This window comes from Podarcis filfolensis, assembly GCF_964270895.1.
Source record: "Podarcis filfolensis genome assembly, chromosome: 9".
In the NCBI taxonomy this organism is placed as follows: domain Eukaryota; kingdom Metazoa; phylum Chordata; class Lepidosauria; order Squamata; family Lacertidae; genus Podarcis; species Podarcis filfolensis.
This window is the reverse complement of record NC_139610.1, coordinates 64,584,020-64,603,312: the sequence shown is the minus strand read 5'-3', so window position 1 is coordinate 64,603,312 and position 19,293 is coordinate 64,584,020. Positions and strand designations below refer to the sequence as shown.

Below are 19,293 nucleotides of genomic sequence, written 5' to 3'. Positions count from 1 at the left end.
GTCCTTCCAGTGAGCACTCAGGGCTGATTTCCTTCACAATGGATAGGCTTGATCTTCTTGCAGTCCATGGGACTCTCAAGAGTCTCCTCCAGCACCATAATTCAAAAGCATCAATTCTTCGGCGATCAGCCTTCTTTATGGTCCAGCTCTCACTTCCATACATCACTACTGGGAAAACCATAGCTTTTACTATATGGACCTTTGTTGGCAAGGTGATGTCTCTGCTTTTTAAGATGCTGTCTAGGTTTGTCATTGCTTTCAGTTCCAGCTTACTTATAAAGAACTACTTGGAGAAATCTCTGTGTCGTCTGCTATGTCCACCCACTACCTAATAAGAGTGACCAAAGCAATGTTGGTCCCCAAACCTGGCCTGAAGTCAGGTTGAAATGAGTTCCAATGGGCATTAAAGTGTAAAGTTCTCAGGGCAATTAAAAGCATTCGCAGCCTAAAGCACACTTCCTTGTAACTGAAAAGCAGACATCTTTTGGCACACCCAAAAGAGATATTTTGTCAAGTAACTAGAGAAAGGCAGCTACCTACGTTCTTGTTAGACCATGCAATTAGGCTGAAAGAAAATAAAAGCATAATAAATGATTGTGTCCTTGTTCTGGCTATTCTTACTATGTAGTAACAGAGTAGCCCCATATTTTCCCCAACCCCATTTTTTCATTAATCTCCCAGTTAACAAGAAAAGAAAATGTGTTTTAAATCATCAAATGGGAGATAAAAATCCCAGTGATTCTCATGGGTTGGGTGCAGGGATTTTGTTGCCTTTACTTTTGCAATGTTATTGAGAGTTCTGTCTTTCCTATGTGTAGATCCATCTGAAATATAAAAAAATTAAGGTCTTGTATATATAATAAATGTTCATAAATGTACCAAGCAAACACGTACATAAATATATAAACCACATGTCTGAAGCAGCACAGGAAAACAGCCATGAAGCCATTTTGGCTCCCAAACTGACCAAATGTTTTCTCTGCAAAGTCAAAGGAAAATGGAATAACCTCCCCATTGTCTTTTCCTTCACAAATCCTGTCTTAAGGGTATGTCTGTGTATGAATAGGGTGAGCCTGTGACCTGGCTCAGGAACTAAGTATTTATCATTACAAAAGACTGGCCAGGCTCCTCAGGGTATCCAATCAAGTAAGCATTAACAGGTAACCTGCCAGACAGGAGGTAAACAATGCACTCAGATTTCTGTTGTAGACCACCCCTTTCTGTGATATAGGTATGCTGTGTCTAGTGGGTGGTCTTGAGCTACACCTCTTCTGTGATGTATGTGTGATGTCTCCGGGGGTGGTCTTGGACTCCAGGGCGGGCAATTTAAAATATCTACATAAGGGCGGGCACACTTGGGTTTTGGGTCCTCCTCCTTCTCTTGCGTGTGAAGGGGGCACCCTGTTGCAACAGTTCAATAAAGATCAGGCTTACTAGCTGCTTTGCTTCTCAGTATTCTCTGGTTGGCCTCTGTTATTTTCTCCGACCAATGGAGAACCTGCAAAGGACTCTATAAGGGCTCTTGTGTCTCCCATAAGGGAATAAGGGCAGATTTTCGTTTATTACACATCCATACCCTACATCTTCATTCTAAGAAACATTGCGGATGACATACACAGCACGAGGCTCCTTTTTATTATTTCTTAAACAAATTTCCAGTAACAAAATTACCTAATTATTTATGTATTCTAAAAAGTTATATGCTTTTCCATAATCTTAGGTCCAAGGCATCATCTTTCAGAGATTAGAATATGGGCCAAGCAATGTTTGACTTGATTATGAAGGGTAATGGCAACGAGCAGAAAGGACTTCTGGACCCTCTCTTGTTGAATGTGTGCAAATCTGAAAGAGAAGGGAGAAAACACCAGTCACTCAGAGCAGAACTGAGAGAAATCATTCCCATGCGTTTCATGGGCAACTGTTTTGTGGCAACCCACTCTGAGAACCCTGCAGCAGAAAAAAACACTACACACACACACACACACACACACACACATGTTAGGGCCAAATGATACGCACTACTACTAGTAGTAGTAGTAGTAGTAGCAGCAGCAGCAGCTTTGGGTAATGGTTTTCATTGGGACCATAAAGTGGCATTAAAGGGTTTTAAAACGCCTCTGCCCTTCTTGTGGTCCCAATCCTGATCAGGATTTCCTGCAGCTCCTTTTTAAAGTGGTTTGCTTGGGGAAAGGTACAAGGCTGGTCTATGTAATGGCACTGGTAATGCCGCAGGTGGCGCTGTGGTCTAAAGCACTGAGCCTCTTGGGCTTGCTGATCGGAAGGCTGGCAGTTCGAATCCGCTCAATGGTGGTTAGCTCCTGTTGCTCTGTCCCAGCTTCTGCCAACCTAGCAGTTTGAAACCACACCAGTGCAAGTAGATAAATAGGTACCACTGCAGTGGGAAGGTAAATGGCATTTCCATGCACTTTGGTTTCCCTCACGGTGTCCCGTTGCACCAGAAGCGGTTTAGTCATGCTGGCCACATGACCTGGAAAGCTGTCTGCAGACAAACGCCGGCTCCCTCGGCCTGAGAGCGAATGAGCGCCGCAACCCCATAGTTGCCTTTGACTGAACTTAACCGTCCAGGGGTCCTTTGTTGTTGTTGTTGTTTAGTCGTTTAGTCGTGTCCGACTCTTCGTGACCCCATGGACCAGAGCACACCAGGCACTCCTGTCTTCCATTGCCTCTCGCAGTTTGGTCAAACTCATGCTGGTAGCTTCAAGAACACTGTCCAACCATCTCGTCCTCTGTCGTCCCCTTCTCCTTGTGCCCTCCATCTTTCCCAACATCAGGGTGTTTTCCAGGGAGTCTTCTCTTCTCATGAGGTGGCCAAAGTATTGGAGCCTCAGCTTCAGGATCTGTCCTTCCAGTGAACACTCAGGGCTGATTTCCTTCAGAATGGATACGTTTGATCTTCTTGCAGTCCATGGGACTCTCAAGAGTCTCCTCCAGCACCATAATTCAAAAGCATCAATTCTTCGGCGATCAGCCTTCTTTATGGTCCAGCTCTCACTTCCATACATCACTACTGGGAAAACCATAGCTTTAACTATACGCACCTTTGTTGGCAAGGTGACGTCTCTGCTTTTTAAGATGCTGTCTAGGGGTCCTTTACCTTTACCTTTTTACCTACTCACCATTCAAGGAAATTGCATCAAAATAAACACCATTTACATTCACCATGCAGCTGTCCGTAGGAGATGGGTCATGGGTGGAGGGCAAGCTTGTTTGTAAGTGATTTGTATATTGCAAGGAACCTGTGTACACCAGTGTTCCTTCTCAATGGCATACTTGATGGCAGGGTTGTGGAACCTCAAGTCTAGGCCTCTCTACCTGACACTTGGGACTTACCCTAGGCCATGCCCCTTCTCCAGTCCATTCCCACACCCCAGGCCACAATCCAAGCAGCCCTGCCTCTCTCCCACCTTGACTGTTTTTCCCTGGCTGGACTTTGTCTTTGAAGATTAATAACGAACCTTCCTTGCCTGGACAGAGGATAGAGAGAGGTGTCTTGAAATTAGGCTACTGGGCAAAGGTAAGATTCGCATTCGCCACTCTAGCCACTTTTGCCTCTGACCAAGCCTGTTTTGATATTTTGCTTCTGGCCCAGCACACCTCTGGCATGTGAGTGTTGCCCAGAGGGGAAATGACCCCTGCACTCAAAAATGTCCCCCATTCCTCCTGTATAGTTAACATTTATAAGCAGATCAGTTAGTTACAGCATGGTGCTGACAACACCAAGGTTGCAGGTTTGATGCCCGTAAGAACAACCTTAATTGGGGGGGAGGACGAGGAGGTCCTCTGGGTCTTAGCCCAGAAATGGAAGCAAGAAGAAATCATGACAAAAGAAGAATGGCAGACAAAATCAATGGACTACGCAGAATTAGACAAAATGACTGGAAGGATTCGAAACCAGCGGGACCAGAGATTTACAGAAGATTGGAAGAAACAGATGAACTATTTGAAGAGCAACTGTAATCAACAAATTATGCTAGTAGGACCACAAGAAGTTTTGTAAGGAGAAATCTATGAAATATTGCAAAATAGAGAATGAAGAGAGATCAGTTGTGAGATTTAAAGGCAATAATGAAAGTAAGAAATGTATGCTAAGTGATTAGATTGGAAAATTTTCAGATGTGATTGATGGAAGTCCAAAAATAATTGTATAGGATATAAAAGGATGTTTAATTATTTGAAAATGGTATGTTAAAAAACTAATAACAAATTTATCTACCAAAAAATAATAATAGGAGGTCCTCAGGATCCCTTCCAACTCTATAATTCTATGATTCTATGATTTAACACTGTAAATGAAACCAACCTTCTTAGAAGATCCCCATGTCTTTTCTTTTGTTGATGTCCCTCTTGAGTTGGCAAAGGGCACAATGAGGGCAGAACCACATAGCACAGAAGTCCCCCAGGAGAGATCCCTGTTGAGTAGAAGAGCATTTTCAGGGGCCATTATTGTTGTGGGAAGAGAAACGATACACACAGCAGAAGAAAACTCGCAAGGGGACTTAGGGTTAACCACCCATTAACAGGGGAGGGTGCAACCAATACAGTGGAGTAATCATATTATAATAATAATTTATTATTTATACCCCACCCAACTGGCTAGGTTCCCCCAACCACTCTGGGCAGCTTCCAACAAAAGATTAAAAATACATTAAAACATCAGTCATTAAAAACTTCCCTAAACCTTGGTTCTCAAACTTAATCCGTTCCAGAAGTCAGTTCAACTCCTGAAACCATTTGAAAACCAAGGCGCAGCTTCCAATTGGCTTCAGGAGCTTCCTGCACTCAAGCAAAAGCTGCATCGGACATTCGGCTTCCAAAAAATGTTCAAAAACCAGAACACTTACCTGCGGGTTTCCAGCATTCGGGAGCCGATTTGTTCGTCAACTAAGCCATTCAAGAACCAAGGTTCCACTGTACATACATTTGCACGTAACTCATTACTGCAAAAACAACACACCCCTCTTTCTTCACTTTTTAAGTGCCCCCCACTCGCTTTTTTAAAGAACGGATTTTTCCACCATGAAAATGTGGTGGCACCAGTCCTCCTTGAATTCCCCTTCATTGCCCCATGATGCATCTGAGGAAGGCCATGGCCTCATGGCATGATCTCCTTCCAGGTGTTGCTGTGGTGATGGGAAACAGAGCTGCTCCCAAGGAACCCTCTGTCCCACAAAATAATGAATCTGGAAGGACGTTGTGTCAGGGCATCCTCAGATGCATTTTATGTCACACTGGCTCAGAGGAGAGCAGAATCACTGCTGCCACTTTTTCAGGGTGAAAGGACCTCAGGTCAGTGAAGTAAAACACCTGCTTTGCATGCAGAAGATTCAATCCTCAGCATCTCCAGGTAGGACTGGGGAAGATTCCCTACCTGAAACCCTGGGAGGGCCACTGTAGATGACACTGAGCCAGATGGCCCAATGGTCTAATTCAGGCACCCCCAAACTCAGCCCTCCAGCTGTTTTGGAACTACAGTTCCCATCATCCCTGACCACTGGTCCTGTTAGCTAGGGATGATGGGAGTTGTAGTCCCAAAACAGCTGGAGGGCCGAGTTTGGGAGTGAATGGTCTAATCCAAGCACGTCCAACTTCCATTAGGTTGCGATCCACCATCCAGTATCCAAGCTGAGAGTTCCTCTTCCGTACGTGTGCACAGGATTCAAGTTCACACACTTACCGGGATCCCATATTTTGTCCGGTAGACGGACCTCATTGCCATGCTTGAGCCACAGAGGCAGCATTCATCCATAGCCGATGCTATCTGGCATCCCAAAATAAGGGGGCAAAACAGCCCACAGAGGCCTGGATAGAGATAGAACAGACATGAAATGCCTCTCTAGGAGGTCACTCGGGAGAGTGGAAGCAAGGCGAAGGTTAGCCACAACTAGAGTAATGGATAAGCATCACAGGTTCTAGCAAAAGTTCTTAGAGGGCCTGCCCTTTGTGAACATTTGTCTATATTGCCTTACAGAACTACAGTTCTTAGAGTGGCATAACAATCCATCTTTCTTCTCAGGGAATTATGGGAACTGTCCAGGGCCGGATTTACGTTTGATGAGGCCCTAAGCTACTGAAGGTAATGGGGCCCTTTATATGTCCAGCTGTCCTTTGTCAACAACAAATTGTCACTGTTTTTTGTGTTGAATATATGCTATATGGTAATTTAAGTACCTAATAGGTATCTAAAACCATTTGCACATGTTGCCATGCAACCAGTCCATGCAGAATGTAGGCACCCTATATATAGAAATGAGCAAACCAGTGATATTTTAGGGAGCAGGCTAGCAGGCGGGGCTCATTACTTACATCATAGGAGCCTACACAATACACTGTTGCTGTATGTAGGTTTTATTTTACTTATTTTTTATCTTCTATTTTGGAAATGTACATCCAGTTTTTTCCCTTTAATTTTTTTGGGGGCCCCAAGAGAGTGGGGCCCTAAGCTATAGCTTGTTTAGCTTATACAGTACGTAAATCCGGCACTGGAACTGTCGCTCTCTGAGGGGAACAGGGGACCCCTAAAGAACTCTCAGTACCCTGAACAAACTACAGTCCCCAGGATTCTCTGCAGGAAGCCGTGGCTGTTTGGTATGATCCTGCTTTCAATGTACAGTGCAGATGGGGCCTAAGCGATAGCAAGGGTTTCAAGTTTTATTATTATCTGTGACAGATTAGCACGGAGAATTTGAGAGAGTGGCAGAAATAATCAAGCAGAGGATAGGTACTTCTTTCCTTTTCTTTGATGGAGTTCCTGTCTTTTTCAGGGCTGCACTCCCACCGGGGAAACTTTCTGTGGGTCACATGACAGCGGTGGGCGGGGGTAAAAGTGGGTGGAGCACTGGATGTAAATTTTAACTATGTATAGTAGGTTATGTTCTCCACACAACTCTCTATCCTCCGTCCAGGGAATCAGAGTTGAGGACACATTTTAGTCAGATAAGGGCACTCTACGAGGGTGTGGAGCACGGCCAGCAAGGGGTGTGATCTGGGGAGGGTGTGTACCCTGGGGAGAGTCCCAAGGGGCAGACAGAGAGGCTGCATTTGCCCCCTGGGCCTGAGATCCCCCATTCCAGTGTAGATTGGGTAGGTCTGGTCCTCATTTGCCCATCTGATGTGAAGCCCGTCTGCAAAACTGCAGCAACGCAGAGATAATTTATTACGGTCGGAGACCAGCTTATAAAACACACTTGGGGGTACAATCCCAGAAGGAAAACAAACATTTAAAACAATGTGCAACAATAAATTTAAAATTTATAAATGTGATAAGAATATAGACACTTAAAACTTTAAGATAAGCTACCGCAGAGAGATGACCCAGAGTCATCCATGGAACCGAGTTTGGGGGTTTTCTTAACGAACTAGTTTGGGTTAGGGGATGGTCTGCGCCTACAGAATCTGGCGACCATCTGGACTGTCTTATGATCTTTGCCTGACAGGAAAAGGTCAATTTTTTGCTTTTCCGGGAGGTCAGCGAGCCTCACCAGCAAGGGATCAATGGTCTCACTACGTGCCTCTTCATAAAAGAGACATCTAAAGAACAAGTGCTCTGGGCTTCCTCTATCCCCCAATGAACAGGCGCAAAGTCTCTGAGCATATGGGACTTTTTTAAAGGATCCTTCCAGAACCGGTGAGAGCAGAGCCAAGCTTCTGGCGAGTGTAAAAGCCCTTCTTGCAACAGCAACGCAGTGTCTTCATTGGAGGAGAACTACAGATGGCTGGAGTTGGTTGATAGCAATCAAAGTACAAAGAACAATAAGAATAGCACAACATCTGGGTGGAGTGCATATTTATTCTGCCATGTCCGACCCGGCGGGCCTTTCCCTTGGTAAACAGCCAGAAATGGCAGGAAAGAGTTGCTGTTCTCATTGTAAGAAGCTTGTGGCCTGGAAAGACATTCTGTCCGGCACAAAACTCATCACGCTCAGTGAGGCATCCCCGCCCATAGCTGTCAACTTACAGATTTGAAAATAAGGGACCAGCAGCCTCGAAAATAAGGGATCAGCAGCCAAAATAAGGGATCAACAATTACTTTGATAAAATACCTATTTTGTTGCATGCAAATGGCTTTAGATACCTATTAGGTCCATAAATTACGATATAGCATATATTCAACACAAAAAAAGCAACAATTTGTTGTTGACAAAGGACAGCTGGACATAGAAAGGGCCCCATTACCTTCAGTAGCTTATTTAAGGGACATCATCAATAAGGGACAGCAGCGGGACATGGCGCTGGGATAAGGGACTGTCCCGCCAAATAAGGGACGCTTGACAGCTATGTCCCCGCCACAGCCACATCTTTGAGCCCCCACTTACACACTCCGCAGTCACCGCAACAATCCATTAAGTCCGTCTGCCATTGTGGGCTTTGGTGCTGGGCAAGCACAACCTGAGGCTGGTTCATGATCACCGCCTGAGTGTTCATTGCAACGACGGCTGAGAAAAGAAAGAGAACCAAAAAACCAATTGTTAAATGCAAACATGGAAGTGAGAGCTGGACCATAAAGAAGGCTGATCGCCGAAGAATTTATGCTTTTGAATTATGGTGCTGGAGGAGACTCTTGAGAGTCCCATGGACTGCAAGAAGATCAAACCGATCAATTCTGAAGGAAATCAGCCCTGAGTGCTCACTGGGAGGACAGATCCTGAAGCTGAGGCTCCAATACTTTGGCCACCTCATGAGAAGAGAAGACTCCCTGGAAAAGACCCTGATGTTGGGAAAGATGGAGGGCACAAGGAGAAGGGGACGACAGAGGACGAGATGGTTGGATAGTGTTCTCGAAGCTACCAGCATGAGTTTGACCAAACTGCGGGAGGCAGTAGAAGACAGGAGTGCCTGGCGTGCTCCGGTCCATGGGGTCACGAAGAGTCGGACACGACTAAACAACTAAACAACAACAACAAATGCAAACAACTATCATCCTGAATTTTTAATAATAATAAAATAATAATAATAATAATAATAATAATAATAATAATAATAATTTTATTTGATTTTACAAGTGTAGAGTTATAACAATACAAATCACATATCCATATTTAGAGATTTCTCTGAATCTCAAGACTTCCTGCCCTCCCCTCCATGGGTCCTATTGTCAATCTTTTCGACTGCATATTATTTCATAATCCATATTTTGTATCTCTCCACATTGTTCATAATATTTGCTACATTACAAGTGTTATTAGAATCCTGCTAATGTTTCCATCTGCTTACAATGGTCTCCTAAATAAATTATAATTTCCCCCCATTCTTTATTGGCTGCTCCTGCAGGCCAATCAGGTTGCTGAAGCACTTCATCCAGGAGCCTGATTGGCTGCTCCTGCAGGCCAATCAGGTTGCTGATTCACTTCATCCAGGAGCTTGATTGGCTGCTCCTGCAGGCCAATCAGTTCGCTGATTCACTTCCACCTGGAGCTGGATTGGGTGGCTCCTGCGGACCAATCAGGCTGCTGCATTCTGGATCCTATTGTTCTAGGATTCAGCTTAGTACCTAACACTGAGCTATATTAAAGTTAGCAAGTTTTTTTTCTCATTTTGGTGCCAGGTTAAGCTATGCCATTTTGCTTGGACAATTTAAGATCATGAGTGACTTGTCAGATTTTGGCTGGCACACATGCATCTGAGACTATAGAAATGTGTATATAGGTGCATTGTTAAGAAATGAGCAATTAAAAAAAGTTTGTTTATGTTTCCTGTTTTCTTTTCCCAAGTAGAGATAATGTGTAAGCGGGTGTCAGCTCCCTCAAAAAGGTCAACAACTTTGGGGTCCCCCCCTTAAAAAAGGTCAACAACTCGGAAACAGGGAGAGAGGCACTTGAGGGATCTTTACAACACAGCGCCAGATATGCTTAATAGGGCCCTGAGGGCAGTATACAAAACTAGTTACCATATTTGCCCGTGTATAAGACGCCCCCATGTATAAGATGCCCCCTACTTTTGGGGGCTCCAATTTAAGAAAATGGGGGGAGGATTGTCCTGTTTATAAGAGCCCCCTCCCACGATTTCTAACCTTATTTTACAGGGGGGAAATCAAGTCTTATACACGGGAAAGTATGGTAGTTAGTTAGTTAATTAACAATAGTGTGAATGGGAGTAAAAAAAATCAAGTGCTGAGAATTTATGCAACAGACAGATGTATGAAACAGTCCTTAAGGATGTGTCAGCTGAAACAACAACTAGGGAATGTTAAGAATTACCGTATTTTTTGCTCTATAAGACTCACTTTTTCCCTCCTAAAAAGTAAGGGGAAATGTGTGTGCGTCTTATGGAGCGAATGCAGGCTGCACAGCTATCCCAGAAGCCAGAACAGCAAGCTGGATCGATGCTTTCGCTGCGCAGCGATCCCTCTTGCTGTTCTGGCTTCCGGGATTCAGAATATTTTTTTTCTTGTTTTCCTCCTCCAAAAACTAGGTGTGTCTTATGGCCTGGTGCGTCTTATAGAGCGAAAAATATGGTAGTCTGGCGCACGTGTGGCCCAGCATACATGTGTGATGTCACATGGCAGGAGGAGGGGCCCTGGCCCTTTCCATGAACATTTGGGGGGCTTTGCCTCCCCCCCAGGCCCCCAAAGGCACCCCCTGGTCTGGTGAATCAGGTCTTAATGCAGGACAGACAAAATCCTCACACATTCTTAGGATAACGTGATCAAAAGGACCGACGGTTCAAAGAGGAGGGGGAACAAATAAAAGATTGAGATTTGAGAAGGATAAGGAGAAACGACAGGTGAGAAAAGAAATCAGGAAAATAAACGGTTGCAGAGGCAATGCGGCTATGGAGGACAGACTGAACTCTCTCCAAGGTTTTGAATGAAAGAAAGAGGTAGGCAAAATGAGTGAAGCAATAATCACTCCCAGAGAAGAGGCTGGGCGAAGGAGATTTCAAAAGAAGGGAAATAATGGCCTGCTTTCATCCTGAAGGCGGGGGTGAGGGTGGGGGACCCAGAAGCTAAACTGAAAATGTGCAGAACCATGGAAAGGAAAATTGCAATGAAGAAACAAGATGAAATAAGCACACTTCAGCAGAAAGCAGGACTCCTGTATCTTTCATAGCTGTGCCCCAAATGGAAATTTTCGCAGGTGGAACTGGTCATACAGAGGTGGAAACGGTTTCCCCTTGCCCAAAAATTCCCACTAGGAAACTGGACGGCCTCCGTCCAGTATACCTGAAGGAGCGTCTCCACCCCCATCATTCTACCCGAACACTGAGGTCCAGCGCCGAGGGCCTTCTGGTGGTTCCCTCCCTGCGAGAAGCCAAGTTACAGGGAGCCAGGCAGAGGGCCTTCTCGGTAGTGGCACCCGCCCTGTGGAACGCCCTCCCACCAGATGTCAAAGAGAAAAACAACTGTCAGACTTTTAGAAGACATCTGAAGGCAGCCCTGTTTAGGGAAGCTTTTAATGTTTAATAGATTATTGCATTTTAATACTCTGTTGGAAGCCACCCAGAGTGGCTGGGGAAACTCAGCCAGATGGGCAGGGTATAAATAATAAATTATTATTATTATCGAAAGGTCGAAGGATGACTGATTTGTATTTCATTCAGCCAGCCTCACAGCAGCCTAGCGAGTCTTGGAAAACAGTGATCTATGCAGAATAATGTCAACATTTAAAAACAGCAGCGTCTCCCTTTCTTACAACCATGGAGAAAAGTTTAAGAAGCGGGGAAAGCCTGCAAAAAAGTCTGTTGCTTTCTCAGTGTTATTGCATTATTGCCATCTGAAAGGGCCATCTTGAACTGAGAATTATAAAATCATAGAACCGTAGAGTTGGAAGGGACCACTGTGGTCATCTAGTCCAACCCCCTGCGATGCAAGAATCTTTTGCCCAAAGTGGGGCTCAAACGCAGAACTCTGACATGAAGAGTCTCATGCTCTACTGACTGTGCTACCCCACCTAGCTTTATTCAACGCAATATAAGCAGGATAACATCCCCCCCCCAACAACAAAATATTTGTTGTAAACAAAGTTACAGGATTTCAGCAGAAACTACCGGGCCTGCATATATTGGAAACTAAGCAGCCCAAAACCTTTGCTGAAGCAAACAGCACTGAAAAGGAGATCATGTATTATAAGGCTGCCATATTTCTACAAGTTGGTGAGCTTTTTTTAGGCAATCGACCTCAGAGTAGTTGAGTTTTGGGGGGAAATTGCCTCCCCGCTCAGGATGTATGGCAACCCTAATGTATTATGACTCGGAATACCATTTTCAGCTCAAATCATCATGCTTGCTCGATAGAAAGGACATTTCAAGTAACTCCCCATGTACACGGGAATACCTCTGCCTCAATAAATATTATGCCATCCCTCCCTGCAAAGTACCGTATTTTTTGCTCTATAAGACTCACTTTTTCCCTCCTAAAAAGTAAGGGGAAATGTGTGTGCGTCTTATGGAGCGAATGCAGGCTGTGCAGCTATCCCAGAAGCCAGAACAGCAAGAGAAGGATTGCTGCTTTCACTGCGCAGCGATCCCTCTTGCTGTTCTGGCTTCTGAGATTCAGAATATTTTTTTTCTTGTTTTCCTCCTCCAAAAACTAGGTGCGTCTTGTGGTCTGGTGCGTCTTATAGAGCGAAAAATACGGTATATACACAAAGTATCAAACGTGGTGGCAGTAATAATAATACAACAAAACAACAACACCACAAACTGACTTATAAGTATAAAACCAAATTTACCTGGAGATACTGTAAACATGGAGGCTTTGTCTTGCACATGGCACGTTAGTATGTTTGCTGTTTGAAGGGTTACAAGTCTATCTCTGTTATAGCTATTATTCTAGTAAATTTGGTTTATTCCCTGCAGACATATTCTGTCAGATGTCACTCACAATGAAGTCCCACTAAAATGTGAGGGACAGAATAGGTGGGACTTCAGCCCTATGGGATTGGCAAGCCAGTCTTATCCACACCATTGCCTACGGTACTTTGTCAGCTCTCCTTTCCACAATTCTGAGGTGTCTCACAACCCCTTCCAAATTTACCAAACTCCCCACTTCTGCAACTTGAATATATTACGAAAACCAGGAAAAGGTATAATTCAAATTTGCTTATCTTGTAAAACAAATTGGAGTGCTTTGAGATGGGAGTTTAATACCATAAACGAGTTGTTGAGATATTGTAGAGCTGAAGTTGGCACCAAGTTGGATTTTTTAAAAAAACAAGAACAACATTGGGTTTCCCCTGAAAATGGTAAGTTCTAGTTATATGCAGGGGAAACACAGGCTGGCATTTTGGTGATGACAGACACCCATTCCATAATAAACACCCATCTGGAAGCACACTTGGGACAGCCAATTTGGGACTTTCTGTTAATAAAATTAGCCCGTATACAGTATGTAGATGTCTAAACAGAAATGATTAGAAGCTCTGTTTTTGCATTCCAAAATTTTATGTTTGTCTTCCAGTAATTTTATTTTTCTCCATTACTTTTATTTTTCCTTCCCTGGAGACAAGAACATTTCCAAGCCAACTCTTAAGAACTTCTAAACAATTGGACAAAATAACCTTGTAGCATTCAATGAGAGATAATGTTGCCCCATACCACCTACCTGGTGCTTAGAAGGAGACAGGGAACCCTCTTCGCTGAAGTGTAACTGCAGAGTTACTCCGCTGTGGCAGGCAACCTTTCAGCTTTCCAAGATCGTCACTGGCTGTTTCCCTACAAGGAAGTGGTGGTCAAAATCATCCAAGCTGATAACTGCTCCTTCTGGACTTAGTCAGTAAGCAGTTTTGCAAGAACATAAAATAGGTCTTTGGGTAATAAAGGAATGGCAAGATTGTACATACAATCGAAACGTTATTCAAAAGTTTTTTTAAAGCACTAATTAGATTTATGTCTTTTGTATAAACAGGAAGTAGGTGTGTATTGTGTGGAGAAGATCTCATTCAGAAAGTCCTGGTTCTTTGAGATTTTATTTTAAACTAGGGTTCCACCCTGGTCACAGTAGACTGCAATTCTATGCGTACAAACGTGGGAGTAAATTCCACTGAACACTGAAACTCTGAGCAAGGTGTTTAGGATTGCGCCGCAAAACGTTTTATTTCCCAACAGAACACACAAGACTGAATAATGATAATAAAATGAAGTTTGCCTAATTCCTCCCCTTGTTTTGTACAAGTGTTCCCGACTTTGTGATAGGCAGAAATTCAACAGAAGTTTTCCTGGCGTGGCGTGAAGAGAAATATTCTCCCCTGCACCTTCTTTGTGATTCCTTTGGTGGCAGTGAAAAAGCTTTTTATTTCCCCAGAACTTTTATGCTGTATTATATTCAGAACTTTTTTTCTAGAAAAAGAGGTGCCCTTTTGACCTTTTTTTTAGGGGGAACACCCAGCCAAAGCTATTGTGCAGTCCTGAGCGCCTTGCCATAATGCCACGGAGGCGTCAGAACTCGCCAAAGAGGTGAATTCATGCCCCCCAAAAGCCCTATTATATTGTTTTTCTCATTCTTATAGCGTTCTTATATGTTTTAATTGCTATTTTAAGTGATGCAGATAGCTTTGTTAAAGCATATCAACACTGTTAACAAATAAGTAGAAAAACAAATTACTGGTTTCATGTGCTCAGTGACTACAGCTGACTTTTTTTGCTACAAGAGCTACAGGCGATATATCATATCCAGGATGTGAAATGCATCCTTGACTTTATTTATTCTATAAGGAAGTAAAACACAAATTCCTGGACCAGCCCAGGCAGGACAGATGGGCAGCCGTGCAGAATTGCTTGGATACTCAATAACGTTACTTTATCCCTGATTTATTTGCTTTCTCTCCCTCCCTCTCTTTACTTTTGTGTTTATGGTATGAGTGCACAGCTGCATGGGAACTGTGTGATCCAGACAGTCAGTCAGGTTGTGTAAGAAATAAGAATATGAGTTGGAAGGAAATGAACGCAAGTACTTAAAAGCTGTTGTAGGGAACAGTTCTCTGCCAATGGTCACTGTCTTTTAACTCGCTGTCTCAAATGTGGGTTCTCTGAGTTTCTCATTTTTCGTTCAGTTCTCCATATTTCCACATCAGTCTATGATTTATTTATTTTAAAGTCCCCATGTAAATTCATCTGCATTTCAGAGCAAGTTTCTCCTAAAATAGATACATTCTGCAAAGCAATTGTCCCTGATATAATGCATTTCTGTATGTTATTTTTCACTAACATAAGCATTTTATATACACTTTATCCCAGTTTGTGCATTTTAAAATACACCGCTTGGCTGCAGAACTGCATTGCAAAATTGGGAGGGTTGTGGATTTCAAAAAGCGAGTGTGATTCAGTTCTTGCATTGTTTCAGAAAGAGCCTATTAGGTAGGTTCACCATTAAATTGCAATTTCACACATACCCCCAAATTCAACCAACACCCTAAACACACTCAGTAACCCCACCAAGCACTGAAGGAATTACTTCTGAATAAGTAATTGTATTCTTTGTCAAAGCAACTACAGGGTGGAAAGACAATGGGAAGTTAACTCATTTCAACCATGTCCCTCTTCCGGATCGACTCCACCCTCCTACCCCAGCAGTGCCACAGGACAAAACATACAACCAGTTATGAATGGCTTCTGGAGAGGTTGCTTTTCCATGCTTTTTCCAAACCACAAAAGGTGGGGGGAGGGAGTTTGCACCTGGGTGACTTTAATTCACTTTAATTGTGCAGTCCTAAAGTTCCAGCTTGAATCCCGCCTGTTATAGTCTGGAAGTAAAGGTAAAGGGACCCCTGACCATTAGGTCCAGTTGTGGCCGACTCTGGGGTTGCGGCGCTCATCTCGCTTTATTGGCCGAGGGAGCCAGCGTACAGCTTCCGGGTCATGTGGCCAGCATGACTAAGCTGCTTCTGGCGAACCAGAGCAGCACACAGAAACACCATTTACCTTCCTTCCTTCCTATTTATCTACTTGCACTTTGACGTGCTTTCGAACTGCTAGGTTGGCAGGAGCAGGGACCGAACAACGGGAGCTCACCCCATCGCGGGGATTCGAACCTTCTGATCGGCAAGTCCTAGGCTCTGTGGTTTAACCCACAGCGCCAACCAGTCTGGAAGTACCTCCCAGGAATTTTCAATGAAACTCTTAAGTCCAAAAGAGACAGCTCCTGCAAATAGAGACTTCTGAACTCCACACTTGTCAATCTGCATGAACTTGTTGGAAAGGAGAAATTGCAGGTGGGACAATTTACCCTTTCACCCATCTACACTCTCCTCCTCAGTGCACAACATCACTTCTTGGGCAATTTTTCTCCCCTTTCCTGTGCTGGAGAAAGAAAACATGCAGGAAATGGCAGGAAGGCAAAGGATACAACACAAAACACATGCACACACCTGCTCATTCACTCTTTAACAATTGCCTGGGAGGATTCCACAAGGCTGCAGCCAAGACATTTGCACTGGACCCGAAAATCTTTCCCTGAATTTTAAAAGCCCTCATTTACAGGGAAGCGAGGGGCAGAGTACAAAGTTTCTTGGTACAGTGAGAAGGTTGTGTAAGGGAAACAGACTCCAACGATTGCTCCAGGAAGTTCCTTGTAATACTCTTTGAAGAAGCGGGAGGGGGCCTTTTAGGGTTCCGCACAAAGCTGGCTCCTCCATCTCCATATCCTCTCATCCTGCACCAGCTCCTTAGGGCTGGGGTGTCTCTTGCCCCTCAATATTGAGGGGGCAGAGAAGGCTGAGCACCCAGCCAGTTAGAGCACAGCATCAATGGCAGGCACCTTCTGAGCTCGAGAGAGAAGGAGCTGTGTCCATTGGCGCTGCGCAACACTGGGCTAAGCACTCGGCCCCCTCACAATGATATGTGTGTATCACATATGTGACATCCCAGATGCATGATGCACGTGTGACCTTGTGTGTGTGATGCTGGGCCCTCCCAATCTTGGGACCGGGGACGCGGGTGGCGCTGTGGTCTAAACCACCAAGGCTCTTGGGCGTGCCAATCAGAAGGTCGGCAGTTCGAATCCCCGCAATGGGGTGAGCTCTGGTTGCTTTGTCCCAGCTTCTGCCAACCTAGCAGTTTGAAAGCACACCAGTGCAAGTAGATAAATAGGTACCACTGTGGTGGGATGGGAAATGCTGTTTCTGTGCGCTCTGGTTTCCGTCATGGTGTCCCGTTGCGCCAGAAGCGGTTTAGTCATGCTGGCCACATGACCCAGAAAGATGTCTGTGGACAAACACCAGCTCCTTCGGCCTGAAAGCGAGATGAGCGCTGCAACCGCATAGCCACCTTTGACTGGACTTAACCGTCCAGGGGTCCTTTACCTTTTTTACTTAATCTTGAGCCCAAGCCGGCACGTCTGCTTTCACCCCTGGCATTGGTGTTAAAATGTATACTTGTGTGTGAGGAAGGACTTTAGATCAGCCCATACACAAGTCAGGCAAACACATACAAGCATCACATACCCTCCAACATTTCTCTGACGAAAATAGGGATCCCCTATTCTATTACAGTGGTACCTCGGGTTAAGAACTTAATTCGTTCTGGAGGTCCATTCTTAACCTGAAAATGTTCTTAACCTGAGGTACCACCTTAGCTAATGGGGCCTCCTGCTGCTGCCATGCCGCCGGAGCACAATTTCTGTTCTCATCCTGAAGCAAAGTTCTTAACCCGAGGTACTACTTCTGGGTTAGCGGAGTCTGTAACCTGAAGCGTATGTAACCCAAGGTACCACTGTATTATGATTATACCCCACCCATCTGATTGGCTTCCAACATATATAAAAAACATTACACATTATAAAATGTATAAAAACTTCCCTATACAGGGGGCTGCCTCTTTCAGATGTCTTCTAAAGATTGTATAGTTACTTATCTCCCTGGTTCGGGTGGTCGCATAACTCCATGACTGGTGAAAATAGGGATGTCCTAAGGAAAAGCGGGACATTCAGGAATGAAATCAGAAACTGGGACGGCTTCTGTAAATCCAGGACCGTCCCTGGAAAATAGGGACACTCGGAAGGTATGGGATCATGCATATATGTGTCTAAGCCACAGCATGGAGGGGAAGACATCATCTAAAGGAAAGTGCAGTAGAAAGTCACGAAGGCAAACCCTCAGCCCCAATAGCTCTCCGTCCTGTGGAGCTAAAGTGAGAAGATGGGTTTGCTTCACCTAGTACCCCTGGGTCGTCATTGCAGCAAATATTGCACAGCTTCTCATTATGACAGGTGAAGGTGACGGTTAAGTTGAGAAAATGTACAGGATAGAGGAAATCAAGGTCGAGGCAGCAGTTAAATTGCGAAAAGGCACACACTGTGAGGCAAATGAAGCATTCCTGTTACATGTATTACCAGTCACCTTTAGTGACTGTCAACGGAACAGGATGTAGAACATTCCCACCTGCATTCAAGATGAAGGTGAAGTGGAAGAGGTTCTGGCTTTTAAAAGGAGCTTGGGGCTGTGTACACACAATACCCTTAAAGCACATTCGAAGCACATTTCCCACTGCAAAGAATTCCAGGCCCTGTAGTTTGCCCCTCAGAGAGTTACAATTCCCAGCAGCCCTTAGCAAATGGCAGTGCCCAGAATTTTTCGGGTAGGCTGGGGAGGGGGGGGATGTGCTTCAAACGTGCTTTAAAGGTATAGTGAGACCAGTTTGGGCAGTTTAACTATTCTACCTTCATTGTTTGTATGCATATGGTCCTATCACTGCCTAGTTGGACGCAGAGGAATTATCGAAGGAACCATTTGGGTAACACCCAAGGGAAGAAGGCTTAGAGGGTAGATAACATAGACAATTGTATCATATCAGGGGAAACTGGTTGCACGAATGTCAGAGGAAGCTGCACATTCAGCTGTGTATGTTATGGGAAATTTGCACTAAAATGCTGACTAGTTATCAGGAGGACTCAGCTTTGTGCAACAAAACTTGCAAACAGAAATGCTGAAAACTGAACTTAAGATGGGGGAAATAAGAAACTGAGAATTGACAGACCCTTCTATCACTGCAGAGACCCTTGACAGACCCTTCTATCACTGTACAGTGCAGGGGCCAGCAAACTTTTTCAGCAGGGGGCCGGTCCACTGTCCCTCAGACCTTGTGGCGGGCCAGACTGAAATATACTCAGAGTCCTGTAGTGATTTCATGCTCTTTATTGCAGCTTGTAAAACAGTGATTGAATTGCCCCCTACATTATTTACACAATAAATATACATTATTTACACAATGAGTCCGGTCTGATTGGCTGATTCTGCTTCCCTCCTGGATCCTGATTGGTCTTCTCCTGCAAGCCAATCAGTTGTTGCATTCTAGGATCCTGCTTGCTTATTGTTGTAGGTTCCAAGGTTAGTATACTTTTACCTT

The 19,293-nt window shown here is 44.4% G+C and overlaps 1 protein-coding gene and 1 long non-coding RNA gene across 2 annotated transcripts in view; one reads left to right on the top strand and one right to left on the bottom strand.

Annotated features, from left to right (window-relative positions):
• LOC310742573 overlaps positions 1 to 19,293 on the top strand; it is a 403,250-nt gene that overhangs the window by 959 nt on the left and 382,998 nt on the right. The window lies entirely within an intron of this gene.
• LOC310742490 (placenta-specific gene 8 protein-like) lies at positions 1,608 to 13,740 on the bottom strand. Its single transcript, XM_083572040.1, has 5 exons — positions 13,559 to 13,740; positions 8,334 to 8,453; positions 5,696 to 5,820; positions 4,322 to 4,430; positions 1,608 to 1,842 (listed from the first exon to the last, which is right to left on the bottom strand). The coding sequence occupies exons 2-4, from the start codon at positions 8,440 to 8,442 to the stop codon at positions 4,326 to 4,328; spliced, it is 339 nt and encodes a 112-aa protein (XP_083428166.1). The 5' UTR covers positions 8,443 to 8,453; positions 13,559 to 13,740; the 3' UTR covers positions 1,608 to 1,842; positions 4,322 to 4,325.

Coding starts and splice junctions, on each gene's coding strand:
- LOC310742490 (XM_083572040.1), bottom strand. CDS start 8,442: ATGAACACTCAGGCGGTGATCATGAACCAGCCTCAGGTTGTGCTTGCC. Junction 5,821..8,333: donor TTGCGGTGACTGCGGAGTGT/GTAAGTGGGGGC, acceptor ATCTCTATCCAG/GCCTCTGTGGGCTGTTTTGC. Junction 4,431..5,695: donor GGACAAAATATGGGATCCCG/GTAAGTGTGTGA, acceptor TCTACTCAACAG/GGATCTCTCCTGGGGGACTT.